The 17323-nt window shown below is 41.9% G+C and overlaps 1 protein-coding gene across 1 annotated transcript in view; it reads right to left on the reverse strand.

Annotated features, from left to right (window-relative positions):
* Window positions 1–12972, reverse strand: part of LOC110472158 (cytosolic phospholipase A2 epsilon) — a 36583-nt gene extending 23611 nt beyond the window's left edge. Inside the window, exons 1-3 of the mRNA XM_085580319.1 lie at window positions 12827–12972; window positions 12356–12391; window positions 2610–2682 (exon numbers count right to left, since the gene is read on the reverse strand). Coding sequence (XP_085436445.1) covers window positions 2610–2682; window positions 12356–12391; window positions 12827–12853 — 136 coding nt within the window. The 5' untranslated portion in view covers window positions 12854–12972. The remainder of the gene's footprint in view (window positions 1–2609; window positions 2683–12355; window positions 12392–12826) is intronic.
* Between the last annotated feature and the right edge of the window lie 4351 nt (window positions 12973–17323).

Consider the following 17323-nt stretch of genomic DNA (forward strand, 5'->3'; position numbering starts at 1 on the left):
TAGGTTTTCCTAAAAGCCAAGCCGTGCCTTTACTGTGTTGTTAACCATGCTATCACAATCAGCAAAACCTGTATTGTGACTGTGGGAAGGAGAGCATTTCCAGAGAGACCTAAGCCACACCTGATCAGAAGGCTGTGACTGATCAGATGTTCAGCAGAGGCACAAATGTAAGCAGATGAAAATGCAAATGGTTAATGATTATTAAGTGCTACAGTTTCCATTTTCAAAGAGGATGATACACTCTGATTACTTCACAGTAGCAATATAAGGATTATGCAAATAAGAACACTAAGAAAACTTGAATTTCTTGAACTGTTCAAGACCATTCCCCACCCCAGATAGAGCTTTGATCCATCTGATCTAGTGGAATGTGTCCCTACTCATGGCAAGGGGGTTGTTTTAAGGTCCCTTCCAAACCAAACCATTCTATGATGCTATGCTTTGCCCAAGACCCCATAATGCAGGCAAAGTCTGTGTCCAAAACATAGTCTAGATTTTCAGGCCTCTACTCAAATCTGTTAAAATTATCTTGTTCTGAAACATCAGTAGGGAGGAATACTTCTAAAGTATTTTTATTTTTCACTAGTAAAGTAAATAGGAACATGACAGTCAATGAACAAGAAGAAATGTTTACTTTAACAATAAAGCACAAACACTCCAATCATGAGAAAATATATGTAAGATAAATAAATAGTCATAGGGAGCACCAAGATTTAACCGGTAAAATTGGAAAGCTAAAGTGGAGGAAATAAATCCTGACTCAGAATTGTAACAAGCATCATAGTTTTACTATTAGACACAGGTGGAAAAGGGACATTTTCCTACAGTTGAAAATACTGAGGTTCCAAGGAAAACTAGCTGAAATATTTGCCTTATTGATGTCTCGGAAAAAGTAAACACTGCCTGAAATACCCTTCCCACTGCAGACAAAGAAATGGACAAGGTTTTTTCCCAATAATATAGTTTCTTCAGACAATAAATTTTCTGTTAAGAAAATACTCTTGGTGAAAAGCTTACAAATCTCTCTGCCAGATACACTTTAAACAAGTGCTTGGGATGCCCAAGTTTTGAATTTCGGGCATCTCAAGGGGATCAAGATATGGTATTCATCTGCTCTTCAGACCAGGACACCAAATAAGAAAGCCATATGGCGTGGCAGACATACCAACAGGTTTAGCCAAAAAAATAACCCAATGATTCACTGTGATAAGGAGTGACTGTGAGCAAGTTGCTCTGACAAGGACAGCCAGAAGGAAATGAAACACAAGCAGGCAGTACAGATGTACAGGAATACAGAAATGCACACTCAGTTGTTCATGTGGGTTTGTAGATGCAATTGCAGTGGTGGCATAGTCAGATCATGTATTTGGTTGGTGCAAAACACCATTTAGGCAGTTTAAAATTTGGATTTTGATAAATAAAAAGTTGCGCATACAACTATAAGCTCATGGAATGTGTGCTTCTACACATAAAAATAGAATGGTAGGAAACCCCTAACTTTACACCTTATAAAGGTGTTCTCACTTTGTCTAATGAGCCAAAGGAAAAAAGAGAAACAAGCAGTAATACATGTAATGTAATACAATAGTATTACATCGGGGAAGATGCTTAAGTAACCCAGAACACTACATATAAGTGCAGCAGAGATTTCTTCCCTGATCGTGATCCGTCATTCAAAAATACTGTTGTTAAGCACAAGTTCCATGTGATCTAACCACATCCCTCCTGCCAGAAACCACCAAATCCAACCTCTGGTAAGTTTTCCCTCTACTGTTTACCCATCACACAAGTTAAAATCTATATCAAAATATAGATTACATTAACTAAAATTTATGTTTAGCACGTTGCTATGTTCAGCAAGATTCTGGGAAACAGTGTGGACTTTTTCTCTTTGTTTTATATCTTTCAGATTTACTCATGTGGTTTTTAGACTTGAATTTTGTTATTTTCTTTGTCTTTATTTCACCTTTTTCTTTTGAAGTCTCTATTCTAGATATCCTTTTTTCACTTCCCCTCACTATTCCTCACTCAAACTCCTGTCAAGTGCTCAGAGTATTGCTCTGTTAATTTTTTCCTGACTTTTAAATGGTTCCATTCTGTATGTTAAATAAATTCCAACACACACTGGATTTTATAATCACTTCCTGGATATGTACAAATTCTGCAGAAGTAATAGAATGTTTTTGCTTGTAAATCTTTTCTTTTCATGGGCTTTCCTACTACTGCTGATTTTACATCTCCATTGCCAGTTCTCTCCTTTCTTCCATTCAGAAATTCAGTAGGAAATATTCAGTTTCCTTACTTAAAAATATGAGGATTTTCATTGTTTCCAGAGCAGATCTCAGATCAACAGTTAAGTCTAATGTCAGAAGGGTAGCAAATATATCTCACACAATAAGATATGGAAAAAAAACATAAAATGCATCACCTTGCTTGAGTCAGTCCCTTTAAAAGGAGAAAGCAGTGCTTCAGTATTATAATATAAATAATCCTTTCAAACGTAGAGCAGTACATGCTTTTATTCATATACAATTTGAGAACAATAACATTTTCCAAATATTTTCTTTAAAAAATTTTAAGAACCATCCAACAATACTAGAAGTACTCACGCAAGTCTGCCTTCCGGGCATTCCTCACTCTTAGTATTTTTACAGTGAGCAAGTTGAAGGGAGATACTGGTGCCTGCACAAAAATTCAGAAAAGGAAAAAAGGGGGAAAAAGATGACATTATTATTATAGCCTGTAGTCACAGACTACTGTAACCCTGAAATTCTAAGGATGTAGATAGAACAAGGTTTTCAAGGTTGAAACAATGCAATTCATCAAACCAAGTGGAGCAGTGAAAAATCTGTACAGATTTTTGGCACAGAACTCTCTTCAGGCTTGAAGTAGAAGTAATATATTTCAAAATCACTTAATGATAGGTGCCAAGAGTTTGATTCAATAAAGATCATGTCTTCCTATCATTGCTCCCTTATCAGGACAATAAGCACCCCTAGAGCAACCTCGGGGGTGTCCTCATCTCTCACACACCACTGCCTGCAGTGGAACAGATTGTCTCTGGGACACCAAATACTGTCACAGGAGCTGTGAAAGTAGGACTGTCTACCATGCACGAGCACAAGCCCCCACACCAGCCCAAACTTCTGCACATAGCCAAAAATAGAAATGCAGCTGACAATGATGAGTTACTTCTCTTGAAGTCTCTGGTGAATCTCTGATCTTCAGCTTTGCCCCTCAGCAGAAAGCTACAAAAATCATCTCAGAGTTGACCTTGGGAATTAACTCACAGCCCCACTAGATATCAGAAACCTTGAGCTCAGAGATATTAAGCCTATAATAACTCATAACCTCCATGGCTCATACTAATGAATCTTCATATTCCTCAGGCTATAAATTAACCCTTTCCCCATTTCACCTTTAAGATAACTGCTTAACTTCTGACTCTCTCTCACATCCTATCTCCTCTTTCATATTATACCATCTTTCATTTAAAAACCAATTTATGTACAGATACCATTTCTCTCAACACTTGCTCAAATTGATATTAGCTTTCCACTTACTGATTCTATTTTAGAACAGGACCAGGTTTTAATGTGCCAAAAAATTTATATAATCTTTCTATCTGTACCAGCTGGTGAGAACAAAACACTAATACAACCTGGGGAACAAGATGCTGGAAAGCAGTGCCCCAGGAAAGCTATGTGGGGGTCCAGCACACAAGCTGGATGTGTGTCAGCAGTGCCCTGGCAGCCAGGAAGGCCAAAGGGGGCATCAGGCACAGCATGGCCAGCCAGGCAAGGGCAGGGGATTGTCCCACTCTGCTCTGGGGTGGGCTCACCTCAAGTGCTGGGGGCACTTTCAGTTTTATGCACATATGGTGGCATATTTAGCCACAATACAAGAAAGACATGAAACTATCAGTGAGTGTCCAAAGAGGGCAACAAAGATGGTGAAGGATCTTGAGGAGAAGCCATATGAGGAGTGGCTGAGATCACTTGGTCTGTTCAGCCTGGTGGAGACTGAGGGGAGACCTCATTGCAGTCTGCAACACCCTCACGAGGGGAAAAGGAGCGGCAGGCACTGATTTCTCCTCTGTGGTAACCAGTGACAGAACCCATGGGAATGAAATGAAGTTGGGTCAGGGGAGGTTTAGGTTGCGTATTAGGAAGGGTTTTTCACCCAGAGGGTGGTTGGGCACTGGAACAGGCTCCCCAGGGAAATGGTCACAGCACCAGCCTGACAGAGTTCAGGAAAAGTTTGGACAATGCTCTCAGGCATACGGTGTGACTCCTGGGGATGGTGGAGGTCCAGGACTCAATGGAACTTGTGGGTCCCTTCGTACTCAGAATATTCTGTGATTCTACCTCTACCCATAAGCCCTCTCTCTCTTATTTTCTTAGGTATATTCTAACCTCACAAAGGTAATACAGTGTCCTAACACAAACACATGGGCTTTATTGCTTAATGCAGGCATCAGAAGTGCCTGCCTTAATCATAAAGCAGCAAATGCAAAAATTATACACTGATGTTAACTAATAAAATGTACCTTGCTGCGGTGGTGTGTTTTTCTTTCATTTGATATTTGTTTAATATCTGTTTCCCCCCCCCAACCCCCCTTTCCCTGCCCCTTTCCCTAGAACCTTCCCTGTCATTCATTCTAGCCCCCTCCTCAGCTTCCAGATGTTAGTTCTGCCCTAAACTCCTCCCCTGCTATTCCCTCATTGGTTACTGTTCCTACACCCGTCCTCCTGAGTTCTGTATAAAACCTTTGCCCCCCCGCCCGCCGGGGTCTTGGGGCTCATGGAATAAAACCATCTCGTTCCCCCCCCAAGTCCCGTGTCGCCTTCGTCTGTCCCTGCGCGCCACGAACTGAAACTGCAGAGCTTGCGGGGGAAAGCGGCCGCCCGTTCTCTTCCCTCACCGCCCAGCACGGCTCGGAGTGCCGCGGCGAGGAGCGCATGCCGCGCCTCAACATATGGTAGCGAGAGGATGGTTCCCTCCTTCGTCTTGTAAAAAAAACGGGCAAATTTGTGGGGGCGCCCGCCTCACAGAAGAAGAAGGAGGGAAGAGGAACATCTACGGCCGTAAAAGCTCTGCCTGATGCTATGAGGAGCTGAGCGCCGAGCGAAAAAGATTGAGGCTCCGGGACCTCTTTGTTCTCGCCATCTTCCCGCCCGGGAGCAGCCGCGCTGCACGGGCAGCCGGGCTGCAGAGCTTTTTGGCGGGCAGACTTACCCGAGAACACAGAGGGCGGTTTTGGCAGCGGCTCGGGGGAGCCTGAAGAGGGGCTGACTGAGAAGAGGTTCATTCCTCGGTCAGCATCTGCAGCGAGACCACCGGAGGCTGATAGTGGCCGAAACCAAGGCTTTGGGGACGAGTCTTGGTTTAACGGGAACACCCAGGCTTCCGGAAGGGCCAAAACCGGGAAGGAACATCCCCAGTTTTCAGCGCGACTTTTCCATCGAGTCGAGGAGAAGATTCAAGCCATCTCCGTCCGAGCCTGCAAGGTAAGGTGGGCTACACGGGGTGGGGGTCGCCCCGACGGGCGGCTGGGTCTGTCACTTTTTTTTTCTCGCGTTTTAACCCCCGTCTGCGCCCAGACTGGGGCTGTAGCCGTGCATGTCCCTGGCAAGCGGGTGGGTTTTCTTTTTCTGGGAGAAGCTAGCACTGAGTGCTATCCTTCGCCTAGTCTTCTGTGGGGACCTAGATTAGATCGCTTTTTCTTCTCCTCGAAAAAGTTGTCTTCTCTATCCTCCCCTCCCCATTCTGGGCTGGACGGAGGGGGTAGAAAAGACACCAGTACGGATCAGCTAAGAAGACGACACGTTAGCTATAGGAGAGTTGTTAAAAGGGGCCCTTTACACCCACGCATTGCGCCGACATCCAGCTGCGTCGGGCGGCCCCCCCCCCTCCTATAAATTTCCCCTTTTTGCTTCTGTGAAGCTCCCTATGCCCCCATCCCCTCGGACTTTCCTAAAACCCTTTCCTATCCTCCCTTGGGGATTGCTGTGGCCGAGCCGCCCCAAGTGCCCCGCCGGACACTGCTCAGGCCAAGTGCAGTGTGCCCGGCACCCCCTCTCAAGATGGCGCTGGCCACGCCACTTGGAACCCGCTTTCCCGCCTTGACCCTTCTTTTCCGCCCCTGGTTTCCCGCCAGTCCCATCTCTCCCAATAGCCCTGCACCGTCCCTGCACGAGGCTAGTCCCTGTTGGGGGAGGCGGGGTTGGATATTCCCCCGTCCTTCTTCGGGCTCGTCCTCCGGGGGGAGGGTCGGGAGGGATCTTCTCCCGAGGAAATGGAGCCGAAACCCGGGACTGAGGATCCGTCATTTTGTCTTCCCCCTGAAATGGCGACACCCCGGTCCACCCCTTACCGATACCCCCTGTTAATCATGGCAATCACTAATTAAGTGATTGTCTGATTCCCCTATCCTATTCCTTAATGTACCCTACCCAATATTCCTTTTTATTTAACTACAAATTCCTCTTTTTGCTTTTGATTATTTTTGAATAATCTGTTTGTTGAGTTATATTTTATAGAAAAAAAAAAAATCATCCCAGTTAATTATTACTCAAGATATTATGCCCACCTCTCAAACGGACATTCAAATTGAACAAACCACATCGCTATCCGCTGACTCTGCTTTAAAACAAGCGCCGTTATCCGCTGACTCTGCTTTAAGAATTTAAGAAGCTGAACATCGCAAACGCCGCGACGCAGCAAATTCTAAATCAGATGAAGTCACAAATCCTGCTGTGCTTTGTACCCTTAATTTGGACTCTCATTTAAGACAATTTTATATACTCCAGATGAAGTTTTTATATGTTTCATATGTTATAATCACAATTAGTTTATCATTTTTTAATGTCTTTCAATTTATGTTTTTTTAATAATATGTAATATTACAATTTGATTTTATATTAAGTTGTTTTGTTATAATTATAATTAATTCAGTCTTTTCTGATATTTTTTAACTTAAAGGCTGTGTTTAACCATTATTGCTACAGGAATCACTCAGCTACTATATCGCTTCAGGCTTGCTGCATTGCTGCGAAATTTAAAAATTTATTAGTTATATTTAGTTGATCTTTTATTATATTTAATTCCAATAATTCCATTTAATTATTTTATTCAAATTAGATAGTTGTAATTTTAATCATTCTAATTAAATTCTTTAGTTTAATTTCTGTCAATTATTTCATTCTATTTCAATTATTTACATTATTTACATTATTTTAGATTATTACTCAGAGCAGCAAAACAACAAGTTTTGTGCAGTCTTGTGTCTAATTTAAGCTGTTACTACTCTTCCTGCCCTATAAATGCAATAATGTGTCTTTCATGTCCTTTAAGTAATTTACAATGTTATCATATGATTTTATATTATTTGCATGTTTTATTAATTTGCTTAAACCACAAAATTCTCCTTCTTTTTGTAAAGTAAAAGAGGGAGATGCGGTGGTGTGTTTTTCTTTCATTTGATATTTGTTTAATATCTGTTTCCCCCCCCCAACCCCCCTTTCCCTGCCCCTTTCCCTAGAACCTTCCCTGTCATTCATTCTAGCCCCCTCCTCAGCTTCCAGATGTTAGTTCTGCCCTAAACTCCTCCCCTGCTATTCCCTCATTGGTTACTGTTCCTACACCCGTCCTCCTGAGTTCTGTATAAAACCTTTGCCCCCCCGCCCGCCGGGGTCTTGGGGCTCATGGAATAAAACCATCTCGTTCCCCCCCCAAGTCCCGTGTCGCCTTCGTCTGTCCCTGCGCGCCACGAACTGAAACTGCAGAGCTTGCGGGGGAAAGCGGCCGCCCGTTCTCTTCCCTCACCGCCCAGCACGGCTCGGAGTGCCGCGGCGAGGAGCGCATGCCGCGCCTCAACACCTTGCTATTATTTCCTTCATAAAGGCCATACATTTTGCCAAATTATGTCTTTTCAGTGGTATCACAGGACTTACCCTGAAGTGCTTCACAATGCTTTGCCAGAGTGTCAAGCAACTGGGACCATAACATTACATTGGACAGTAAGCCAATGTAATGAAGGAGGTCCTAGTCCTCACCAATGAAAACCTCAGCACCTCTGAAAAGTCAGCAGAGAACACAAACTGTCTCCAAGAAATAACCTGAATAATGCCTAAAGTGTTGCCTTTCACTTCCCTTTGAGTTGACAAAGGGCCTGATGATGCAGAGCTGAGGGGCAGTGAGACAGCAGCAGGAGGGTCAGAGCAGTCACCAACATGGGCACATTTGTTCTACATTATCTGACCTGTCCAGTCTCTCACTCAGGGCAGGTTTGTGGAGCGCAGTTTGCAAGCCTGGCATTGTCAGGTGTGGGGCATTTCAGTTGTCACAAAGACTGTATCACACCTCTATCTGTTCCAAACATGTCCACAGAGGATAACTATTGTAAAATGCTGGCAAACCCAGCGGGAAAAAATTATGATGTCCAACTCCAGTTCAGAAGGCTGAATGATTTCTTTATTATAACTATGCTATAATACATTAAAATAAAGGAAGATACTAAAACTACAAACCTACTTGTCTAACTACCATATCTAACTCACAATCCGTGACCCTCTGTCGAGAGTCCAGGTGGATCTGATTTGCCATTAGGCTCAAACAATCCTCACCAGAATCCAATCAAGCAATCACCCCAGGTAAACAATTCTCCAAGCACATTCCACATGTGAAAAACAAGGAGCAGTAATAGAAATTGTTTTCTTTCTTTCCTCTGTGCTGCTCTATGAAAAATCCTGAGAAAGAAATGTGCTTTCCACAGATAACTTGGACAGACTTGAAAGAAAAAGTTCTTTGGGGGAAAAAAAACAAACAAAAAAGGATTACAGTCTCCAATCAAAAGCAACCAAAAAATATCAGGCCCAGACAATACAGCTGAAGTGCTACAACTACTTTTTTATATTAATAAAATAGCAACGGGTAAAAGAGAGAAGCCCTCATAGACACAGAGACCAGCAGCCAAGGCTTGTCTATCCCTGACTTCTACTGGCATGGTTTTTACATTTATGTTTGGTCCCTGCTTTTGGGACTAAACATAAATGCTTTGGCTCCCCATCCAATAAATTGTAAGTGGTTTTGACCTCAGAAATATTATTTCAGAAGATGTGGAGCATATCTCTTATCCAGAGAGAAGGAGGCTTGCATTCCTTGATTACAGAAAAATGGACTTGGGCAGAATTCCCCATTCCATGGAAGTTCTATTAATTACTAGGCTGAACAGCATTTTAAAGGAATATCCTTGGCTCAGCTCTTGGAAAACAAGCACTGAGACCTTTACTTTGTGAATCTCAAGTGGATAGTGATATCTCCCTGCAGCCAAGTGCCATGTGGATATAGGAACTATGGAAGTTGTCCCCAGCTGCCCACGTTACCTGGATGTACCCATTCATGCAATTCTCTGCTCAGCTCTTACGATTCCATTCTGGTGTATCTTACTCTCCAAACTTATGGAAATGAGCCTCAGTGCTTCACTTTGGGTTGTGGAGTGCATTCCCATCCTAGAGTCCTGCAAGTCCAGCCTTATAACTCCTAACTTTCAGGTGCCTGGATGCATTACCAAGTGTAGCTATCAGCCTCTTACTCAAAACCATACAGAAAAATTTGTCCTAAACTGGATAATCTCCCAGCAATTGTCAAGGACTTCCACATCCTTGCCCTTTACGTGATGATGACCGCATCACAGGCTGGGTAAGTTCTGAGGCAAGTTTTTACAGTCAGTTATTACACACACTTCAACTTTCGGCTTCTATATTTATTTCATCTGAGACATGAATCTTACCTCATAAACCGGAAACACAAGCCAAGCATTTTAATGATCACTTTTGAAATTACTTAAATATATGAGGTTGCAAATGCAAGACTTGGTCACACTGTCCTACGTCAGATAAAAATTCAATTAAGTCCTGTGGCACACTTGTGCAATCCTCACATATCTACTCTGAGGGAAGTCAATAGGAGTGTTCACATACATGAGTGCTCATCCATATGACTGAATTATATAACTGGTCTCTAAAATTGCTCCATTTTAGTAAAGTTCCAAGCTTAAAAACCTTTCACAGAATTTTTTTCTAAAGGAGAAAAGAGTGAAACTCATACAATTTCCCAAGTTACATCAAGAGAAAAGGCAGTTATCAAAGCACGTATGTATTCGGAGGAAAGCACTCTTCCCTTAACTTTCTCATCAAAGAATATAAATCTCATCACTACTTTAAAAACTGTGAAAAGCAACAAAGAAATCACTCACCCTGTCAGAAAGAGTAGCAAGACTTTAAAACACAGATCACTGCCTTGCTTCTGACCTGGGTCAGGCATGTGGCACCTTTTAATTTCAAAAAATTTTGAGGGCAGGCAGGATTTCACCTCAAGCAAAGTCAAATGTATAAGAAACACTTTGCCTTGTACTGCTGTTTTGTATTTATTTCACCCATTTTAAAATACCCCACAGTCAGTAGAAGCCCCCAAGTTTGTTTCAGAAAAAAAACAAATGGAGCAACCCTGAGTCAAGGGCTGCTTCTTTCCAAGAGCTATGCAAAACTTCTGTGGCTTCAGAGACTGCAATTTTCATGTGGGGTTTTTTTTCCTCTTCCTGTTTGCAGCTCCACAGCTGGACATGTGTTAGAATGGATCCAAAGCTGAGAAACCAGCTCAAGTATTCCCACAGTTCAACATGTTTTTTTTCCTCAAGACCACACTAGTCTTTATCAGTAATTTATGGGGTCTGAAAACTGTTGCTCTTTTGACTGTCAACATGAGGGCACGAACAAATTTTTCTCACCAGCTATTTTACATTTTGTTTTTAATTTATATAGCTGCTCAAATTGAAATCCCACACATCCTATCAGTTGCCATGAAACTCACTCTGATAATGAAAACTCATTTCCTTGACTGAGCCACTGAGTAAGAAAAAGCAACTCGGTCAACTAGGCTTATGTAGTTATCACAAATACCAACTTTCATGGGAAAAAAAGGAATAAAGTTCAAGTCCTGCCTGAATTTTACCTCAATGATCCTTAGAGATTCAGGGTATATAGAAGGGATTTTGGGTCCTGCTGTAAATTGTAGGTACTGTACTCCGGTCAGTTCTGCTACTCTAAATACCTTGAAGATAATAGTAACAATATAAAGCCATGCAATTGTACAGGTCTCACACCTAGCGATCTACAAGCAATGTAAAAAGCACTACGGATTAAAAAACCATTGTGGTCTTCTAAAACACAGGCTAGAACTCAAAATAAGAATGTTTATGATTCTAGTATACCTCTTAGGGCTGCAAGGCTATATTCAGAGACCAGACATAATTTTAGAAACCAATTTTTGAAGAAATTCTGCAAAGTCTTTACCACAGCATCTCACTTTGAACAGAGCAAATAAGTGACTCTCAGGCACAAAAGGCATCAGATACTATCAATAACAGCAAACCTCCACAAGGCAAACTGAATTTACCACCATTTAAAAGATTGTCTATATGACTCTGATTTCCCTATGTGGATGCAAAGCTTGGACCCCCCACACCACTGAATGAGGGGCAAAAGCCCATCTTGCAGACAGATTCCCCAGAGAGTTGCAACTGATACTGCCAGCCCCAAACCCACTGCAAGTACCAGAGGACAGCCTCATCCTGCTGCCAGTGCCCTTGCCCCCATTCACGGGCTCATAGGAGCTTCTGTTTCCTTTATGCTAATACCTCTTAACATAAAAGTCTGCTAATTGCCCAGCCATTCTTAATTTGTCTGTGCAAAGAATTCATCCTCAATTCAGCCTTTGCATAACACCTTTTGCTTTTTTTTGCCTTCACAGAAGTTTGGGCACTACTCCCACTCCTACTAGGCTGATAAGATCAAGCTTGTCAGGAAACTGAACATGTCACGTTTATTCCACCGTTTTACCTGTAAATGCTGTTCTGCACAGAGAATTGCAACCTCGGGGACAGATCATTACACTGCAAAGAAAGGCTATGAGGACTACCAGAGCACTGGGAACAACTGGAAGACTCACATAAAAGTTTTCCTGATAAAGGAATAAACTATAAGAAAATGGGAATATTTCATCCAAAGAAATCAAAACACAAAAGAAGGAACTAATTCAGAAATTGATATAGTTGAAGTACAAACCAGCCCAGATAAAGTGCAACACATAAGCATCAGACACCAACAGTGGCCAGACTATTTAAAGCTTATGGAAAGCCACGGCAATATTCTATCTACAGAGGTCAGCTTTTCAACACTCAGTAAACTTTGCAACACAGTTTTCCCCCGAGCCATTGAATTCCTAACATTTTTTCTGGTGATCTACATTCAGCACTGGACAGCATTTAATGAAGGGCCAGCTAATTGCTACCTACCGTTCTCACCGCTGGTGCTGAGGTGCTCGTAAAAGTCTAGGAAAAACAACACAAGGCAAAGTTAAGAAAACTAAACTACATGTTAAATTCTTACTTTAGGCTGACATGTCAAAACATCTCACATTCAAGGACACCGTTAGAGCTATGCTTTTTAACTGCATCATTAGGTGCTTTACTGACCACCATCACAACTCTCTTCCAGCTTCTTATTTCCTCTTTTGTTTACAGGGAAGCACAAAAAGCAATGTTGCTAGCCCTAAAATCTGTCTTGAAAACACAAGTGTGCCATGAGGTTCTGCAAAAGCCTAGACTAGGAAACCCATCCTTGCAACAAGACCTGAGGAACAGCAAACTCGATTTCCCTTAATTGCCCAAACAACACAAACCACTCATTCTCCTCTGTGATCAACCTCACTGGAGCACCAGACAATTCTACCCACTTTACACTTGCTATCGCCTTGTTTTGCTTACCTCACTTGTACTTAAATTTGATCCCATTGCAGCTCCAGTTGCATGTAAGTCCAGTGTTAAAAGTTACTGAGTCGTATGGCTGGCAGGAACTCCTCATGCAGATTAGGGGTGGAGGAATAGGGATTTTATGACGAGGCTCTCCTGCCCCACCCCCCTGATTATTTGCAGTCATTAGGCAGTCCCCTCCCTGCTTCCTGCAGCCTATTAGAGCACCTCAACTGAGTCAGCAGAATGAAGAGCAATTCCATCAAACACTGCCATGTGTGATGTTCGGGGGGGATGCTGAAGCCCCTTTCTGCCCAGGTGTTATTCTCTTGAAACACTACTGGGAATGAAAAGTTTTGCATTTATGCAACAGGTCTAACCCCCAAGCAAAGTGCTTCTGACTAATTAAATTATAGCTCTGGGAGTATCTCTACACTGCCACCATCATGCTGCGAGGTGGTAGAGATGTCAGCAGCTTCTTTCCAAACCATAAACTCAAATACCTGTAGCAGCCTTCCCATAGCAGCACAGTTCAGGCAGTTCAGCAAGGTGACTCAATTGTAACGACTGAATGACTGCAACAGCCCCAAAGCTACTTTGAGCATCTCTGTGCTACATTTAGCAACCTCAACAAATGCTGAGTATTTTTTGCCTGGATATTTATTGTATATATAGGAAAAAAAGTTAATCCATGTTCAAAAATCTTGCAGTTTGGTATTAAATCAAACAAGAGGGAAGGGAGGAGCTATTAGCAGCCCATGAAACTTGGGAGTGGAAGGGTGAGGCAGGAGAGAGGGTTGTGCTCTCCTGCGTGGGCCCGGGGAGCACAGCAGTTCAACCATCCTCAGAGCTTACTTCAAAGGGCTTCTGTGTGTGCTGGCTCTCACAGTGAGCCCAGCAGACACACTGTGAGAAACTCCAGGGCACAAAACCCTCCCTGGCTGCTCTACACCCCAGTGTACAGTGACTCACTGCCTTGTAAAGTGTATCAGAGTAGCTCTAAACTAGCATGCATGTGCAGGCTGGTAGATTTTGGAGCATGCAAGAGCAGACTCTGGCTCTGCGAGACTCTTTCTGGCCTCTCTGACTGATGATAGAGGGCAGCAAGTACTCAGTCTTGTGTAATGAAATTGAAGTGATTAGTTTAAATCAATCTTACTTGTATTGGTGTTGAATTCACTTGATGCAGGCAAAGAAAGCAACCTTGTAAATTGCAGTGGATGCCACCTAAGTGCACTCCCCTGTGCCATGTAGGCTGGTATCAAAATAATTCTGCACAGAGGAAGAGAGGAGGTGTTGTCCAAGGAACGTTGCTGGAGTAAAATCCTCTTTTCAGATACAAGTCGCTTCCTTGCATGTTCCTGTCTGTGTCATAAACACATGTGATGCCTCTTCATAAGATCTTATTCAAAATAAGAATAAGAGGTACTCTCTGGTGGTTTCCATCTGAAGTATTTAATGGCTAGCTGCTTGCTCCATAGATACACTTACACTGTCTTCTCAGAATCAAAGAAAAATAGCCCAAATGTGAATCTGCAGCATCTGAAATACTCCTTAAAGGAATGACCAAAAGGTACTTGCAATAAACATGTGCATCTCCACTCCAAAGACAAAATATCTCCTGTAACTTCTGTCTTTATATCTGTGTTAAACCCTTAGGAACAAATTCAGGTGGAGCAGTCACAGCTGAGAATCACTTACTTGCCCTCTCACACAAGTTCTTTCCAGCTTCTAAAAGAATATTCCCTGGAAATATTCCAGTATTAAAATTTAAAGTAAGAATCCATTTTCATTAAAAACATCTGCAAAACTATCAAAGGAAAGAGGGTAGGCTATTCAGCTCACCTTGCCCAAGTTGTACCAGCAGGTATATACACCTATACACATTTATATCATCCCAGCTGTTTCACAGCCGATAACAGACTCCCTGACGCTACATTCTCTTACCCACATTGTTTTTAAGATCCATACATGAGACAGCACTTCACAATTTATTGAATTATTCCAGAGTCAGTGCATGTTACCCACTAAATGGTTCCCTGATGTTCAAACTGTCTTCCTCATCTCAAAACAATGTCATCATTGCCATTCCCAAAACATGTTCCTAAATATCTCTCCTTCTCCTGCTCATGACCACCATCAGGCTTTTTGGCTAGCATTTTCTTCCTTACCATTACCTGTCCACATCATACAAGAAGGCTTTGGAATGCACTATCTTTTAAAGACCTGGCATCTTTATAGTAGGCAAGAATAGCAATCTCAACATTTTCTCATTCATGCAGTGAATACCTGATGGAACTAAGCACTGAATGCTCACAACAGCTGTGACAGTGAGTCCTTGTCAGCACTGAGAGAACTTTGTGGCTTATTCACTGGTGTCTACTACACCACCTGCTTAAAATAAAAAATCATGAATTTGCAGTTTGTCCCACTGGACTTTTAGAAGCAGAAATGTGTCCCTAGGATAATAATTTCAAAAATATTACAACTTTCAAGGTTTGTATCATAATGGGTTCTTTGCATTTTTCATTAGTTCTTCCACAATTCAATGACAATTTCAAAGACAACCATAAAGCACACATTAAGCAAATTCATGTGTGAATTTATCCAAAGCCTAAAGAGCCATATATTGCCTCTTTTTAGCAATCACATTTCCACATTAATAATGTCAAATTGCCAGAGATCATCGTATATATACTAGTTACTTGGATTTTTGAAGATTAGAGACTGTGTAACTGATGACAGAACATTCCACAGTGTCTTTAAAACTCTGAGCAGTAACAAGGAGAGTAAAAAGGACAATATTTTTCCTCTGCTATCATGCACTTTCAAGTGCACATTTATATGCACATGATTTTGCATCTATGTATTAATCAAGGCAAGCAGGAGAAAAGATATAATTCTGATCTACACTGGCCAGCTGCAAACACTAGTTTCCCCAACATGACATTCAGATAATTGTATATCCGACTGCAATAGGTCGCAGGGAGGAATAAGAGCTGCTTTCAAGACTCCACAATTACCTCATGTACCACATTGTCACCTTCTGATAGTCCAGGACTACAGAAATATATGACTAATGGGGAACTTCATTTTACTGCAGGAGAAGAGTATCCTTGTACCATCCTTGGGATGACAATGGGAGCAGTCATCATTTACACACCCTGAACATAACAAGAAGGGTAGACATTCAAAGCACATGCTAGAGGTGTTAAAAAATTATACAGATGCCACATTAGAAAATAATTACTCAGTATTAACAAATTAAGTAATTTAACAAACATACTACCAGATGTGTAGCTGAAGATTTTCCCTGGGTATTTCCTTTCACTTTGTTTTCCTTCTTTTTGTATATTTCCACAAGCTACAAAATCTACGAAGACCTCATCCTGCCAGTCAAAGAAGAGCAAGCAGCTCAAGTCCAATTCTAGCTGCACAAAGGACTTGAACTCAATAATCTCCACAGACAAGATGTACCAGGGATGACAAGTGTCACTTTTCTATCCCAAGGTGTTGGATTTCAGACTCTGAAAAACTTAACTTTGACTTGGTAATTTTTGGCTTGACACTAATTTTAAGGAAGTCTCTGGTATAAGAAAACCAAACAGAAACGCCCAAACAAAACCAAACAAAAATATCCCCCCATATATATATATATACATAACATTCATAATAATATGATTAATATGCTAGCATTTTATTTTCATGTTTCTATGTACCACACCTTTAAAACACCCGTTCTTCAAAATTCTACAATATTCTTTCAGTCATTGGTGAGAGAGATCACACTAGGTGGAGGGGTGGGGGATTATATTTTTGCTTGGGACACTATCCTGATTATGACATATACGAAGGAGGGCTTGTACTTTCAAAAGACTATTGAGAAACCACACTAAAACAACTCCACATGCCCTTGATATGTTTTAGAGATAAATTCTCACTCCTCCTACTCACTCACATGAAGTAATTGGGCTGCTTTACCATTCAAAAATCATCACTAAAGTGTTCGCCCATCTGTTAATATATGCAACCCTGCCCTCAGATTTGTTGCAACAGAATTTCAAATGAAATCCTCATCTCAAAAACCAGTAGCTCAAATCCTTTATCTCTGCCCCTCCCTGTGCTCTGTAGATCCAACAGCACCTCTCTTTACTTTTGCAGGAGCACTCAGAGGTTGCCTGACCTTTCCAGGTTCATTCAACACTTCAGGTACTCTTCAAGCAGCTCTTTCACTGCCCTAACCCCAACAGACCACAGGTGTGAGGAATACCAGCACCAGCCTGTGTCAGCTAATTACCCAATAATTAGGCAAAACACATAGCCCAGGACCTTTACGGGGAAATCTAGAGCCAATTCTGAACCAATTCAGTCTGAACCAATTCTCAGAATATCAGGAAGTTACCAGCTAATTAAAGGGGTAACTTCATCTGCAGTCAGCCTAAGAGATGTTTGAGCCCTAATAGAGTCTGTAAAGATTCACAGCTAATTGTTTCCAGGATCATGACATTACAT

The sequence above is a fragment of the Lonchura striata genome, chromosome 5, assembly GCF_050655825.1.
Source record: "Lonchura striata isolate lonStrDom1 chromosome 5, ASM5065582v1, whole genome shotgun sequence".
Lineage (NCBI taxonomy): Eukaryota > Metazoa > Chordata > Aves > Passeriformes > Estrildidae > Lonchura > Lonchura striata.